Raw genomic sequence first — 15,824 nt, forward strand, 5'->3', positions numbered from 1 at the left:
ATAGGCAGAACCGGTCGATGGCTGCTTCGCCTCTCTCGTTTTAAGTTTTCTATTAAATTTCTCTCTGGCTATCAAAACTCAGTTGCTGATGCTCTTTCTAGTCTCTTTGACCAACCCTCGTCTTTAACCTTGGATCAACTTCCCTCTTATGAAGTTAACACCATCTCCTCGCTCACTGATTTTCCATTATCTTTTGATTCCTGTTATCAACATCAATCTACTGATTCTTATTGTAAAGACATTCAGACTTCTCTTTCTGCTGCTAACTTTTCATATCCATAATGATTTGCTGGTTTTTAACCCAACTCCTAAATCTATCCCTAGAGTTGTCGACCCTTTCTTTTTACGCTCTATGCTGTTCCAGTATTATCATGGGTCTCCTACAGGGGGGCATTTTGGGCGCGCCACAACTTATTCTTGGTTGGCATCTCAATTCTTTTGGCCCAATATGTGCAGGGATGTCTTCAATTGGGTCAAATCTTGTACATTATGTCAGAAGCACAAACCCCCAAACACACTGTCTTTTGGTTCTCATTCTGCCACTCCTACTTATCCTGCGGAGATATATTATATTGATGTTGTCGAACCTATCACGAAGTCCTCTCAAGGCAATACGTACATCTTCACTCTTTTTGATGGTTTTTCTAATTTTTAAATTTTGCGCCCATTGCGTACACTTTCTGCTCAAACCATCATCCGGCTTTTGAATGACCAAATTTTCCTATTATTGTTTTACCTAAGTACCTAGTTTCTGATAATGCTACTGTTTTTACTTCACGATCTTTTTATAACTTTTGCTTTGCCAATGATATTAAAAAAGTCTTTACTTCACCTTACCACCCCCAAGCCAACCTCGTTGAGCAATATCATAGAAATTTGAAGGTCTTGTTATCCATCTTCCATTCTGAAGATCAACGTCATTGGGATTCTGAATTACCTGCTTTTGCACTAGCACTTAATTCTACCATAAATAACTCCACCTCTTTTTCCCGGGTGAAATTATTTTTGGGTAGAGATTTGCAAACTCCTTTAGATTTAACATGGGATTTACCTTTGCCTAATCAAGGCTCTCAGGCCGAGTGGAAAAAGGCATTAACTAAATTACATCAGCCACATGAAGACCATCGGCGGGTTCACAACCGTGGGCATCGTCCCTCAAAATTTAAACTTTTAGAGAAAGTACTGCTATCCTCAAAGTTCTGCTGTTGATCATATATCTGCTAAACTTTGTCCCCGTTGGACAGGCCCTTTTCCGAAAATTCAATTCTCGACCCTTGTTTCTGTTTTATTACAGGATGCGAATGATCCTTCTATTATTACAAAGGACCATGTTTTGCAGTTGAAGCAGTATTTTCAGTAATTTTTCTTTTCTCTTTTGCTCTACCCACTGACCCTCCAACCACATCTGGGTCAACTGGACTCTCCCATCCAAGATAAAGATAGGGAATGTTTCCCTCTTTCTTTGTTTTTTAAAAGCATGTAAATGGGATTTTTTTTTCCTCCCTGGACCATATTCATGTTTGTTTATTGTATTGTTCTATTTTTTTCTGACCCCACCCCCTCCCTTTTTACCTTTTACTAATTGTTTATCTAAGCTCTGTTTCTTGCCGAGTTTGTTGTTCCAGCTCCTCTTCTCCTATCTCCTCTTCGACCGTCGCCATTCGTCGGATCTGCATTGGCTATTCGCTCCCGGAATCCTTCGGATTCCTAGCCGTCGGGGGAATATGTAACGGCCACTCACCTAATTACGGTTGCCGTCACCACGAACTCCACTTGTCTTGCTCTACTCGCCGCTATCAACGCTCATGTAACTGGCCTTGTATATTCGTTGCGGTCTCGCCTTGCGCCCGTCCTGCTGAACAGCTCACTGCATACTAACCTACCACTGGATTACATCACCCGCTGCGTCACTGTCTGATATTTCTCGATGTCATGTGTGCTTTCTTCACGAACTTTCTGTGGTGGTATAAATCTGTCCCCCGATCCCTCGGTCTTCAGTCCAGCACTGATACTGAGTGAGGTTGGAAGGTCGTCCAAGGGGTTCCCAGTATTCTGCTGGGAAATTCAATTTATTTTTTACTGCATTGGGTGAGCAAAAGAGTATTTCATTTATTATTATCATCATAATTTGGATTTTGGAAGCCAGGGCCTTAAACTTACCTTCGTTTCCATAGCCGGTTTTTAGTTTCACATGAGTGTTTCTTTCCAACAAAATGTGACCTCCAATTAATCAATAGACTCAAGAGTTTTTGAAAGATTGAACACGAGGCCTGACACTAGACTCATCAGAGTGGGATGTGTCAGACCATACCCACTGATGCTGGGGTGTATGCAGGTGAACTTATCAGAAGCCTCTTATGTGGCACAGTCTGATAACTGCATACGGGAGATATAACTCCACAATGGAATTAATGCCCGCCTAGCAATTCCAAATGGTAATACTAAATTCCCATGAAGGGAATTAGATATTTTTCCACCAATAGAGCATATCAAAAATCAGACTCGCCCCTCCCTATTGCCTTCCTTCTCCTTTTGTTCATTTTTGCAACCTGTGTTCATTTATTCCGTTACGCCGAGGCTTGCAGTTTGCTATGTCCTTTTGAACTGCCTTGTTTAATACTATTAATAATAATGTTATTTGCCTTACGTCCCGCTAACTATTTTTATGGTCTTCAGAGACGCTGAAGTGCCGGAATTTAGTCCCACAGGAGTTCTTTTACTTTGCCAGACTGATTTTTGATATGCTCTATTGGTGGAAAAATATCTAATTCCCTTCATGGGAATTTAGTATTACCATTTGGAATTGCTAGGCGGGCATTAATTCCATTGTGGAGTTATATCTCCCGTATGCAGTTATCAGACTGTGCCACATAAGAGGCTTCTGATAAGTTCACCTGCATACACCCCAGCATCAGTGGGTAGGGTCTGACACATCCCACTCTGATGAGTCTAGTGTCAGACCTAAGACGAAATGCTGGTTAATAGAGCAAACGCCTGAAAAGCCATACATCCAATTTTTGATCTGATTTTTGATATGCTCTATTGGTGGAAAAATATCTAATTCCCTTCATGGGAATTTAGTATTACCACAAGGCCTGGACTCAACAACCTTTAATATGAAGTGATTTTGTACTCTGCACCTCAAAGTGCTTAGGCGACTCCCACTATTGTGATCCCGCACTCGCCCCTCCCTATTGCCTTCCTTCTCCTTTTGTTCATTTTTGCAACCTGTGTTCATTTATTCCGTTACGCCGAGGCTTGCAGTTTGCTATGTCCTTTTGAACTGCCTTGTTTAATACTATTAATAATAATGTTATTTGCCTTACGTCCCGCTAACTATTTTTATGGTCTTCAGAGACGCTGAAGTGCCGGAATTTAGTCCCACAGGAGTTCTTTTACTTTGCCAGTAAATCTACCGACACGAGGCTGTCATATTTGAGCACCTTCAAATACCACTGGACTGAGCCAGGATCGAATCTGCCAAGTTGGGATTAGAAGGCCAGCGCCTTAACCGTCTGAGCCACTCAGCCCGGCCTTCTTTAATACAACATTTTTTAAATGGTCTAGGGATTTCTTGTAAATACATTATTCAGAATGATTGTTTCATTAATGTATCATCTTACGGAATGCTAAGTTGTGATTTGGGTTATCTTTCAAGTAGAAAGAATACATAGTCTTGATTAAACTTTATTATTCTTATTCCTTCCTCTTTGGATAATAGCCTGTTAATGAATCTCTATTAATTACTATGTGATATGGATTGCTGTCTTTCATGAATTGCTGTATATTAAAACACGTTTGATTTCATATACACTCCTATTCGTAACAGAGGTTGGCGTATTTGAAGATCGTCAAATACCACCAGACTGAGCTAGGATCGAACCTGCCAAATTGAGGTCAGAAGGCCAGCACCTTATCCGTCTGACCCACTCAAGCTCGGACTACCCAGAGCAAAGGTATGGAAAGTAATGCAATGGAAAGGATTTGAAAAACAAATGAAAGAATATGTGTAAGCAATGTACAAAAATTGTTGTAGCAGTTTCCACAAATATGTGGGAAGGACAGTGTGATTTTGGAATGAAAATGGGACTACAACTAGGAAGTTTGCTATCACTACTGTTATTCATAATGGTTATGGACATAACTGTGAAGAAGACAAAGGTGAAATATGGGGACAGGGAGCTGAGGGTAATGCCGTTCATGTTTGATATTGTGGTGTGGGGAGCAAACAGAGAGGAAGTATACTGGCAACTCTCGACATGTCGGAATGACATTATTGAAAATTATGGAATGAAAAGAGCAAGATGTGGGTGCTGACTAGGAAAAAGGGAAGGGAAAGGAATTATAAAAATAAAGGGATAGTACCTTGCAATTGTGGAGCTTCAAATACTTGGGAAGTGAACTGATGCATGATGCAGCGCTGGACATGAAGGTCAGTAAAAGGATCTAACAGGGAAATCTGTTCTACCAGAGTGTGAGAAACCTGGTGTGGAAGAAGTACCAATGACGTGTAAAGAGATCATTTAACCCTTAGCCCTCTTTATCTTCTGAACACTCCTGCCTCTCCAGCTCCATTTAAGAATCTACTTGCAGAGGGATAACAGAGAGCACAAACATATTGACAACATATTTATAAAAATCAGCTAAAGCAAACACAAAATAAATATAAGTACAATACAGTATTCAAGTGCAATGTTTAGCATTTTCAAACATGAAATTATCTCAGACAGTCACTTTTTGTCTGTAATAGTGCATTGTATGAAACTTCTCAAAACACTCGCCGGGATGTAATCCAGGCTTTTTTCTGCAAGTACTGCTGAAAAAATCCACTCTCACATCGTAATTTAGGCTTGCACTTCATTGCCATATTTAGGACTGCCCTAAAAAAAATTTGAATTCAGGAAAAGTAACATCTATCCACAACCTTCTAATAGACTCGCGTGTGAGGGGCGTAAGCTTTTGAATGTTTACACTAGCATACCGGTTAGTCTCGCGCACAATTTCCGACAATAACTTGTCAGTCAAGAGTAATAAATGGAAAAGGTCAAGTTCATTCAACCTTGCGGTGTTTTATAACCTGACGTACCTGTGAATGAGCTTTTGAAATCCAAGTCAGTGTCATGGTACTTCCTCCATCCATCAGTAGAGGTACCAGCATTGCCATTTAGCATAATTTTCTCATAATCGGGATTTTTATCACTCAACTCACCAACACAATCTCATTCCGCAATATCTTACTCGCCACTTAATTGAAAATCACTCCCACTATCGCTGAAATCAACGTCACTTTCACCTAAAAGTCTGGCTATTTCTTTCTCACGCTGCTCGAACGACACCGTGTTGCTAAGCAACGTTTGTTTACAAACTCACATGATCTGCAAAGAATGTGCACAAAGTCTGATTTCAAAGAGATAGCTAGACATGGCTTCAAATTTTCGGCGAAGGCTTGCAGTAGCTTACTGTACCTGTAATTCATGCACGCGTAACCCGACAAAGGAGTTATATAGGGAAGAAAATCATGTCGGGCATTACCCAACATAGGATCTATGCGGGATACTCTCGATGTCGGGCATGGCCCGCCGCGTGAGTGCTAAGGGTTAAAAGATGTACTACTGCCCAATACTGACATGCAGCAGAGACCTGGACAATGACAAAGACAGCAGAATAAAATCCCGGCCAGTAAAATTTTTTTTGAAGTATGATAGGAAAGACAAAGACAGAGGACATCAGGAAGGAAATCAAAGTGGAAAAGCTTTATGACAGCATGGAGAGGGATAAACTTAAATCAGTGTTCTCCCCAGAAATTTTCGTCAGCCAGGTGGCAGGAATGAGTAGCCGGGCGGGGAATACTATGTACAAAATGAATATGATAAAATATGAATTTATTTCCCTCAGAGCATTCACAATAATATCAGACTGGCATTAACTGCAAAAATGAACTATTTTAGTATTGACATGATATGGGCTTTTGGGTTTAGAACAGTCAAGATTATCTTCTGAAGATGCGGAGCAAAGTTCTCTGCGAAACAAAGATTTTTACCTTGTTTTCTTGACACGGCATAAACCCATAAGGCCATATCATGTCTACAAGTACGGGCCGTGAAAGCATCAATGTTAATATTTTAGTCTTATTATCATGAACAGGACATTACAGAGTATTTTGAACTTCTAGTGTTAATCTGCTCGTTCATAATCATGTAACACCAAGGCTTACCACTCGATGCTATGGAGTGCCCTATATCATACAGAATCAAGTGTTCGCATGTGATTCCATGTTAATCCAGACACCGGCTCGCACACGACTCTACGCGATAGTCAAGCTAAACATTTAAACTCTGATGTAATCGATGCCATTATGCTGATAATAATGAAGATTTATAATTTAAATAATCAGTTTTACAGTAGTTACATTTTAATACAGAGCACCCAATGACATATTATGTAACTAGCATACATCAACATTATGTTAGCCAGGTGGTCTGTAAAAACAGCAGGGCAGTGCGCCCATTAAATAGGTCCTAGAGAGAAGACTGTTAATTGGTTTGGACACACTAAGAGAACGGAAGAGGGAAGGATGTCGAAGCAGATAAGAGACCCAGACGGAGGGAGGGCAAGAAGACCTAGATTAAGGTGTTGATAGTTGTCGCAAATAATATAATTCAAAGAAACCTGGATTGGAACACAGTTAAGAAGAAACAATAATGGTTGGATGAAGAAAGATGGAAAGGTGCCATTACATCCCAATCCAGCAACAGCTGGACGAGGGAATAGATGATGATGGGATTATGATGAATATGATCAAAGGATTTTAACTGAGAGAGAGAGAGTGTGTTTAATAATAGCCTCTTCTCAGGAATATAATAGAAAGCAATATAGTTTAAGTTCCTGTAAACAGATTTCATACAATCTCATAGCAAGGAAAGCTCCCTCTGTAGATCAGTGGGAGAGTGCCAGCCTCTGGATCCTATGATTGCTAGTTCAAACTAAACAGAGGTAGCTGGATTTTTGAAGGGCAGAAAAAAAGCCCATTTGACACTCGTATGTCAGTTTATGTAAAAGATCTCTGGTAACACATCTGGTGTTTGCAGCCATAGATTCCCCAACAGGGATCTGGTTTACTCCATCTGGTAGAGTACAATGGAATGTCAAATTGACGTCCAGGCAGCCTGGATGGCGCCAAATTAAAGATGCCGGCATATGGTAGCTGACACCATACAATTTAATTTTTACCGCAGAAAGGAATGTTTTCATTTCACAATTTAGAATAGCACTTTCCAGAAGTTCTTTCCTGGGATTGTTTACTTGCCTCAGATAAGACAGAAGTAGACTTATTACTAAAAAAATGCTTTAATGATTATGATGATCTGATTAACATTTCAGAAAGTAGGCCAATCAATGTCTAAAACTCTTTCATAGTAAACCAACTGAGAGGAGAAGAAACTTCACATATTCAAAGGGACTCTTTAGGGTCTAAACCTAAGAAGCTGAGTAAAGTCTGAAATGTGGGAAAAGCAATTTCAGAAATTGTAATTTGTTTTCAAGATTTTCATTATTTCACATAATTCTCTCTATGCATTGATAATGTATCTACTGCTTTACAGCAGTAAAACTGACCTTAGATGTGAATGTGATCTTCAGGATTTAGGGTACATGCACGATAGCGAGTTAGATGAAAGTTAGATGCAGTTTTAATAACATTTTCCTCCACGTATGGTTTCTAATGTTTCATTATTTACCCTCTACTTTGTATTAAACTTTCCTGTGAATGTATATCATCAGTAATGAAAGTAAGTCACATGTAAGCCTGGCTCCTTGGCTGAATGGTCAGAATACCGGCCTTCAGTTTAGAGGTTTGATTCCTGGCGGGACAGAGTTTATGACCTGCCACTGTGTTGGTGCTATTACATGTTCCTTCTTCCTATATATGACTTGATTAATCACTTATTTGTTTCCTTCTATTTCTTAATGAGAATAGAATAGTTTCATTTAAGTGTTTTGGCCAAGAAAAAGTGATAAGCTACTACAACAGGGAAACTGGCTTAGGGAGTGGTGTTAAGGGAACAGGGAACTGGAAATCAAGTAGGGATGACACAGTGCTCAAGTGTAGAAGTATTGTAAAGAAAGGAATAGAATTAAGTAATTTAATAGATATATACTTACCAGATATGGAAATAGGAGTTTAATCATGGCTGAGAAATGATATAATGGATGTAGAAATTTTCTCACGGAACTGGAGGCTGTATTGTAGAGACAGGATAGGAATGGTGAAAGAAGAATTTGTAAGCAACGAAAAAGTTAAAGATGACAAACAGGAAATTTTAGGGATAAGGCTCATCTCTAAAGATAATAGGCAACTTGATGTCTTTGGAGTGTACAGACCAGGAAAGGGTAGCCCAGACGCTGATTCAGAATTATTTGATAAGATAATCAGCTATGTGGGAAACGATAAGGAAAGGAACGTGACTGTAGCGGGTGATCTCAATTTAATAACTTCATGATCTCAATTTACCAAATGTCAATTGGGAAGGTAATGCAAATGACAGGAAGCATGACCAACAAATGGCAAATAAATTAATATGGGAAGGCCATCTGATTCAGATAGTGATGGAACCAACTAGAGGGAAGAATATTCTGGATGTGGTGCTGGTAAAATCAGATGAGCTCTATAGAGAAACTGAAATAATAGATGGTATTAGTGATCACAAAGCTGTTTTTGTGGTAGTTAAAAATAAATGTGAAAGAAAGGAAGATATTAAAAAAAGGAGTATTAAGCAACACCATATGGCTGATAAAACAGGCACGAGGGAGTTTTTAATAACTATGATCGGTGGAAAAAGGTACATAAAAATGTAAACAGACTCTGGGATGGATTTAAAGCAATTGTTGAGGAATGTAAAAATAGGTTTGTACCTTTAAAGGTGGTAAGGAATGGTAAAGATCCACTATATTATAACAGAGAAGTAAAGACACTAAGAAGGAGGTGCACGTTAGAAAGCAATAGAGTTAGAAATGGCTGTGGAAGTAAGGAGAAATTGAAGGAACTTACTAGGAAATTGAATCTAGCAAAGAAGTCAGCTAAGGATAACATGATGGCAAGCATAATTGGCAGCCGTACAAATTTTAGTGAAAAACGGAAGAGTATGTATAGGTACTTCAAGGCAGAAACAGGTTCCAAGAAGGATATTCCAGGAATCATTAATGAACAAGGGGAGTGTGTATGCGAGGATCTTTTTTTTTTTTTTTAATTTGCTTTACGTCGCACCGACACAGATAGGTCTTACGGCGACGACGAGATAGGAAAGGCCTAGGAAATGGAAGGAAGCGGCCGTGGCCTTAATTAAGGTACAACCCCAGCATTTGCCTAGCGTGAAAATGGGAAACCATGGAAAAGCATCTTCAGGGCTGCCGACAGTGGGGCTCAAACCCACTATCTCCCGATTACTGGATACTGGCCGCACTTAAGCGACTGCAGCTATCGAGCTCGGTTATGCGAGGATCTGCAAGAAGCAGAAGTATTCAGTCAGCAGTATGTAAAGATTGTTGGTTACAAGGATAATGTCCAGATAGAGGAGGTGACTAATACTAAAGAAGTATTAAAATTTACCTATATAAGCAATTACATTTACAGTAAGATACAAAAGTTGAAAACTAGAAAAGCTGCTGGAATTGATAAGGTTTCGGGGTTTATACTAAAGATAATGGGTTTGGATATAATACCATATCTGAATTATTTGATTATTGTTTGGTCGGAGGAGCTATACCAGATGAATGGAGAGTTGCTACAGTAGCCCCTGTGTATAAAGGAAAGGGTGATGGACATAAAGCTGAAAATTACAGGCCAGTCAGTTTGACATGCATTGCATGTAAGCTCTGGGAAAGCATTCTTTCTGATTATGTAAGACATGTTTGCAAAATTAATAACTGGTTTGATAGAAGGCAGTTTGGGTTTAGGAAAGGTTATTCAACTGAAGCTCAACTTGTAGCATTCCAGCAAGATATAGCAGATATCCTGAATTCAGGAGGTCAATTGGACTGTATCACGATTGACCTGTCTAAGGCATTTGATAGGGTAGATCATGGGAGACTACTGGCAAAAATGAGTGCAATTCGACTTGACAAAAGAGTGACTGAATGGGTGGCTCTGTTTCTAGAAAACAGAACTCAGAGAATTAGAGTAGACGAAGCTTTATCTGTCCCTGTAATAATTAAGAGGGGAATTCCTCAAGGCAGTAATCAAATATTACCACTGGTTTCACTTAACAGTTTACAAAAGTATTTCAAAATGGACTTCCTCTCAATGTCAAGACACCCGTTGCAATTATGTTCGTATTTAACAAAGTACAAAGAATTACAAACCGAACAAGATGGTTAGGGATCTCGTGAAATTTTAACATGATGTCTGATATAAAGTTGTTCACCAAGCTGTCATATAAGAAATTAATTACTATTTTACAACAAAAAGAAACTTGCAAATATTACAAATTATTTAAAAAATTATTTATTCTACTTTGCTAACTTAATAACTTATTTCTACAGCAAATGTTAAGAAAAATATCCTTACCAATTGTTGGATCATACTCATCCACGAAACTGAAAACAAAACAAAAAAATATAAGTCTGGAATTGTTCTCATATTTAGAAATAATTTACATCAGAAAAAAGGGATAGGCCTATCAATTTACAAAATTATGAATTAACTTATTATCTATATAAATCATACATAGGATATATACTTTGACAAACTTACTGATTTTGTATCAATTGTATGGTCAAGGCACTTTTCCCAACGCCTCCAGCTGTGGATCAAAAAAAAAAATATCCATGAGTCATAGTGGGTAAGCTCTAAGACAAACTGAGCTAATGATGTTTAATTGGGGTCATGCACTGTTAAATTCCACACAGCTTGCTTCCTTCCAGCAATATTACATGGAGAGAAACTGGATAATCACCACTGACATACTACTACTCATTTTCAACGCAAATATTTGTAGAGTTTAAAATAACAGTAACAGTAAAAGTATAACAAATACATAATAATTACTTTATGGACAAAATTCTACTTGTTAACCAAATTTACTCCAAACATTTCAACTCCAACAGTCGGAAGTAAAATAAAATACAAAAATAAATAAATAAATAAATAAATAAATAAATAAATAAATAAATAAATAAATAAAAAATAAATAAATAATAAATAATTTAATTTATCTGGAAGAAGCAGAAGGAAGGAAATACAAGAAAAATAATTTTGTTACCGTCAACAATTCAGTCCAATTGCTGGGAGGGGCAAATGGTGGCAAATAAAAGAAAAAGAAAATAAGCAGCTGCTGTCAATTCAATTATAAATGAGAGACAGCCTTATCGTTACAGATACTTTAAAGCTGAAGTCTGTCTGAAATCCTGCAATTTTGCATTTTTTTTTTTTTTTTTTTGCTAGTTGCTTTACGTCGCACCAACACAGATAGGTCTTATGGCGACGATGGGACGGGAAAGGGCTAGGAGTTGGAAGGAAGCGGCCGTGGCCTGAATTTTTTTTTTGCTAGGGGCTTTACGTCGCACCGACACAGATAGGTCTTATGGCGACGATGGGATAGGAAAGGCTTAGGAGTTGGAAGGAAGCGGCCATGGCCTTAATTAAGGTACAGCCCCAGCATTTGCCTGGTGTGAAAATGGGAAACCACGGAAAACCATTTTCAGGGCTGCCGATAGTGGGATTCAAATCTACTATCTCCCGGATGCAAGCTCACAGCCGCGCGCGCCTCTACGCGCACGGCCAACTCGCCCGGTTGGCCTTAATTAAGGTACAGCCCCAGCATTTGCCTGGTGTGAAAATGGGAAACCACGGAAAACCATTTTCAGGGCTGCCGACAGTGGGGTTCGAACCTACTATCTCCCGAATACTGGATACTGGCCGCACTTAAGCGAATGCAGCTATCGAGCTCGGTGCAATATTTTTAGCATCACTTTATTCTTCCCCAAATCAGAAAGACCACCAGAAATGCTGAATATCTCTCTCTCTCTCTCTCTCTCACACACACACACACACACACACACACACACACACACTCTTTAAAATTAAATATATTGTTGTAACAGATACAAAGAGAAAGAAATCGAAGGAAATCTTCAGGCAGCACTGCAGGTGAAATCGGGTAAGGTGAAGAATGTTCATCCAGAAAAACTACGCGAAAGGAGCCCAGAGGTAGTGTTTTAAGATTTAGGGTGTGTATTCTCCAGTTAATGATTGTTTTGTTTGTTATGTGGAAATGTCTCATAGTGCTGACCAATTTTTTGGTCATGGCACCTCTTGCACCCAGTGTAAGTCCAATAATTTCTACTTCTGTTAAGTTGTATTTTTGCAAATAGTATGGAACAGTAGGGGTGTACTATATCATTTTCTTTTCCATGTCAACTTCATCGGATTGGTCTTGGTATGTCTTGAATCGGATGGTCAGATCGACTATAAATCCTTTCCACTTGGTATCGCTCATACTTCAAAGCTGAAGCCTGTCTGAAATCTTGCATTACTGCAATATCGTTAGCAATGTAATAGTATTGTTTGAATGAAGAATTGAAGAAACTAGGAATGAAGTCCCATCTCAGCATTTTCTGGAGTGGCTGAAGATGAACTCTGAAGAGGGGAATCACACTTGAGATGTTAGTATTGACATTTAAACAAAAGATTTATGAATTAAATTAAATAATAATACTGCATTACACTCAAAAACTAAAAATATTTAAGATTGAATAGAGTTAAAATATGATTAGAAAGAGAATTTTGATGAACTGAACATTTTTTTTTCTAAAATACTACTGTTATAGGTAGTACACAAAGTCACATAATAACTCTTCAACATATCTTATGTTTCAGTTTTTGTTTACTTCTCGGTATTCCAAACAAACCCTGTAATTTGTTTACAATTAATTCTTATCTGGTAATCCAGACCTTAGTTCCTTCGAAAAGAGATGGAATTACTTTACAATGGCGAAAAATGAGAGTATCCTCCTATTCAATACATCATATATTCCGTCATTAGACGGAGCAAACAAATTCAAACATGTTTCGGCTCGCTTGAGCCATCTTCAGTGAAAAAAATTAGGGGGGTTAGAATAATTTACATAATATAAGTTGAAAAAATGCTAAAAAACATAATGAAAGAGCAAATGAAAATACAAAAGATCTTGTAATAAGAGATGGAATTAGTCAAAAGAAAAGCATTTTTTCTCGAAAATTATTAGACACGAAGAAAATTCATATAAACTTTTTTATAGCAAATTAAATTTTAAGTACATCTACTCTGCTCCAATGTTTAATAGGATTAACTGTTTAGGCAGGGAATTCAATTTTAAGGGTTCCAGGCATAAATTTTCCTATGACTTGCTTCCCACTATTTCCCTGCATGACGTCCTTTAATATACACTGTAATAATAAGTAGCCCATATATTAACCAAAGTTTCCAGTTGTATGCTCGCCAAATTTGAGCACGGTTTTACATGAAGAAAGCAATCCAAAGAGACCAAGGATAAAGCATGCGCCAAAACACAGCATAACATTTGTTCTTTTCCTCTTGAAAATTATTAGATACGAAGAAAATTCATATAAACGATTTTCAGGGAAATTGAATTCCAAGTAAACTTGGTGCGCTCCATTGTTCAAGAAGACTAACCGTTAAGGTAGCATATTCAATTGTAAGGGTCCTGAGCTTAACTTTCTCTTTTGCTAAGTAGCCCACTTAAGACAGGAAGATAGGTAGTAAGTAGCCTGTTCGTTAACCAAAGGTATTGGCCCTAAGCTTGCTGAATGTGAGCTCCATCAGTCAAGTAGTTTTTACATGAAATAACACAGATAGGCTAATATAAAAACTCTCATATTTATTACTGCTGCCACATTTTCTTTCAGTCATAGTTCTCATGGGAACCGTCTGATATTCCAGAATGATACATAGCCCACATTACCCGGAATATTATCTTTCAAATTATGGAAGAAATGTCAAAACTGGTCCAGTAGTTTCTGAGATGTTACACACAAGCAAACTCACAGTCTCTCTACATATTAGTACAGATTTTAGGTTTAATTTCATATATTCCTGTTGCTTTTTGACACTGGAGTTTATTTACCATCCTTTGCACCTCCCCAAGCACAATGTCACATCATTGTCCTCCCTATGAGCTTGGTTGCTTGCAACGTCGATGGAAACATTTCCTTTTACGTTTAGTTTTTCAAAAATAAAAATTTTCACCTGTCTAGTAATTCCCTGGTATTACAATGGTCTAGCATTGAATTTCATTAGATAACAGGATCACCGCATCAGCAAATCTATAACTGTGAAGCTCTTCAGTCTATCAAAACTAATTCAGGATAAAATAAATTAGGAAATGCCTGCAAAAAGAATTTAATCAGAAACAGAATGAGATGTTTTGTTCTTGAAAGGACATCAAATTCAATCAATTCACACTTTGAATAATTATTATGAACTGATGAATATTAGTGTAAAGATATTTGTTAAAATTCTGTGTGATGTCATCCATTCAGTCGAATCCGACCATCAGCAATTTATGAATTAGTGCTCTCCAAGTTGTCCTGTTCCACACTGCCTCCTTTAGTTGTTCCAGGGTGAGGGTTGTGTCTGTTTTAATGGTGTCTAACGAGTCCTCTGGCGACCTTGTCTTCTTGTACCGATGATCATTCCTAGCATGATTGTTTTTTTTCCAATGAATCTGATCGCATAACGAGACCAAAGTAAGCTAGTCTTAGCTTTATAATCTTACCAACCAATGACATACAGGGCTTGATGAGCTCTAAAACTGCCTTATTTGTAAGATTCTTTGCCAACACCAGAGCTCAAAAGTGTCGATCTTCCGTTTGTCTGCCTGTTTCAACGTCCAGCTCTCACATTCATACATGAACAGTGGGAATATAATTGCACCTACTAATCTATACTTGGTAGCCAAACTGATATCTCTGCTCTTCTAGATCAGGGACATAGTCATCATAGCGATACGTCCACGCGAAATCCGCCCTTTGATATCGGGACGGCAATCTCCACTTTGACCGATTTTGGCTCCCAAGAAGACTAAATCCCGCACACTATCTCTTCCCCATTTAGCTTTAGACAAACTTTGTCACAATTTTGTTTTTTTTTAAATACTGAGATAGAGGCCCATTTTATCACTTTTGTCACCGGTTGGTGGGACGGAGAACTGAAACTACAGTGTGTTTGGAAATGTAAATTTTAAATTTTTTTTATTTGTCTGAAGGATTTAATTTTTTGCAACTCTGGACTCTACTGGAATTTTATGTAACCGCAAGAAATATTGAACTGTATGAACATTTCAACATGCAAAAAGTGTTTTGAAGTGATTTTTTTTAAATGTAGTTTTTATGTAATCTGATGTAAAATTTGTAAGGTGATTATTTTGGAGCATCCTGTACCTGTACTGCAAGCACGGTTTCCTATGATGAAATTTTGGTGTTGTAATCGTAATGTTCCAGAACTTGTGCAATTGCTAACGATGTTAAAATGACCATATATGGTCACGAGATTTCCTATTGGCAAAAAGGTCCAGGAATCTAGGGTAAGTTTGATCTTATTGGTTGATTGTAATCGGGCCATTTCCGGCCTTGTGGCCGGCTTCGAATTATGATGCGTGAGCTCGGCGTCATTTTCCATCCGACAGCCCTCGCGAGCGTTCGCGCTCGAGGGCTACCCTCGGGAACTCCTGCCTTTCCGAAGTAAGTGTTATTTCAGTGTTTTTGCAAGGTTATTCTCAATGTTTTCCGGTTTCGTTTCATTTAGTTTAATTCCTTTTGTGTTTCATTATTT

The 15,824-nt window shown here is 38.2% G+C and overlaps 1 protein-coding gene across 1 annotated transcript in view; it reads right to left on the reverse strand.

Moving 5' to 3' along the window:
* The window catches only part of LOC136871640 (ras-like protein), an 82,464-nt gene that overhangs the window by 50,879 nt on the left and 15,761 nt on the right, over nt 1-15,824 (reverse strand). Inside the window, exons 2-3 of the mRNA XM_067145119.2 lie at nt 10,748-10,796; nt 10,562-10,590 (exon numbers count right to left, since the gene is read on the reverse strand). Of these exons, the coding sequence (XP_067001220.1) occupies nt 10,562-10,590; nt 10,748-10,796 (78 nt within the window). The remainder of the gene's footprint in view (nt 1-10,561; nt 10,591-10,747; nt 10,797-15,824) is intronic.

Source organism: Anabrus simplex, chromosome 4 (assembly GCF_040414725.1).
Source record: "Anabrus simplex isolate iqAnaSimp1 chromosome 4, ASM4041472v1, whole genome shotgun sequence".
In the NCBI taxonomy this organism is placed as follows: Eukaryota; Metazoa; Arthropoda; class Insecta; order Orthoptera; family Tettigoniidae; genus Anabrus; species Anabrus simplex.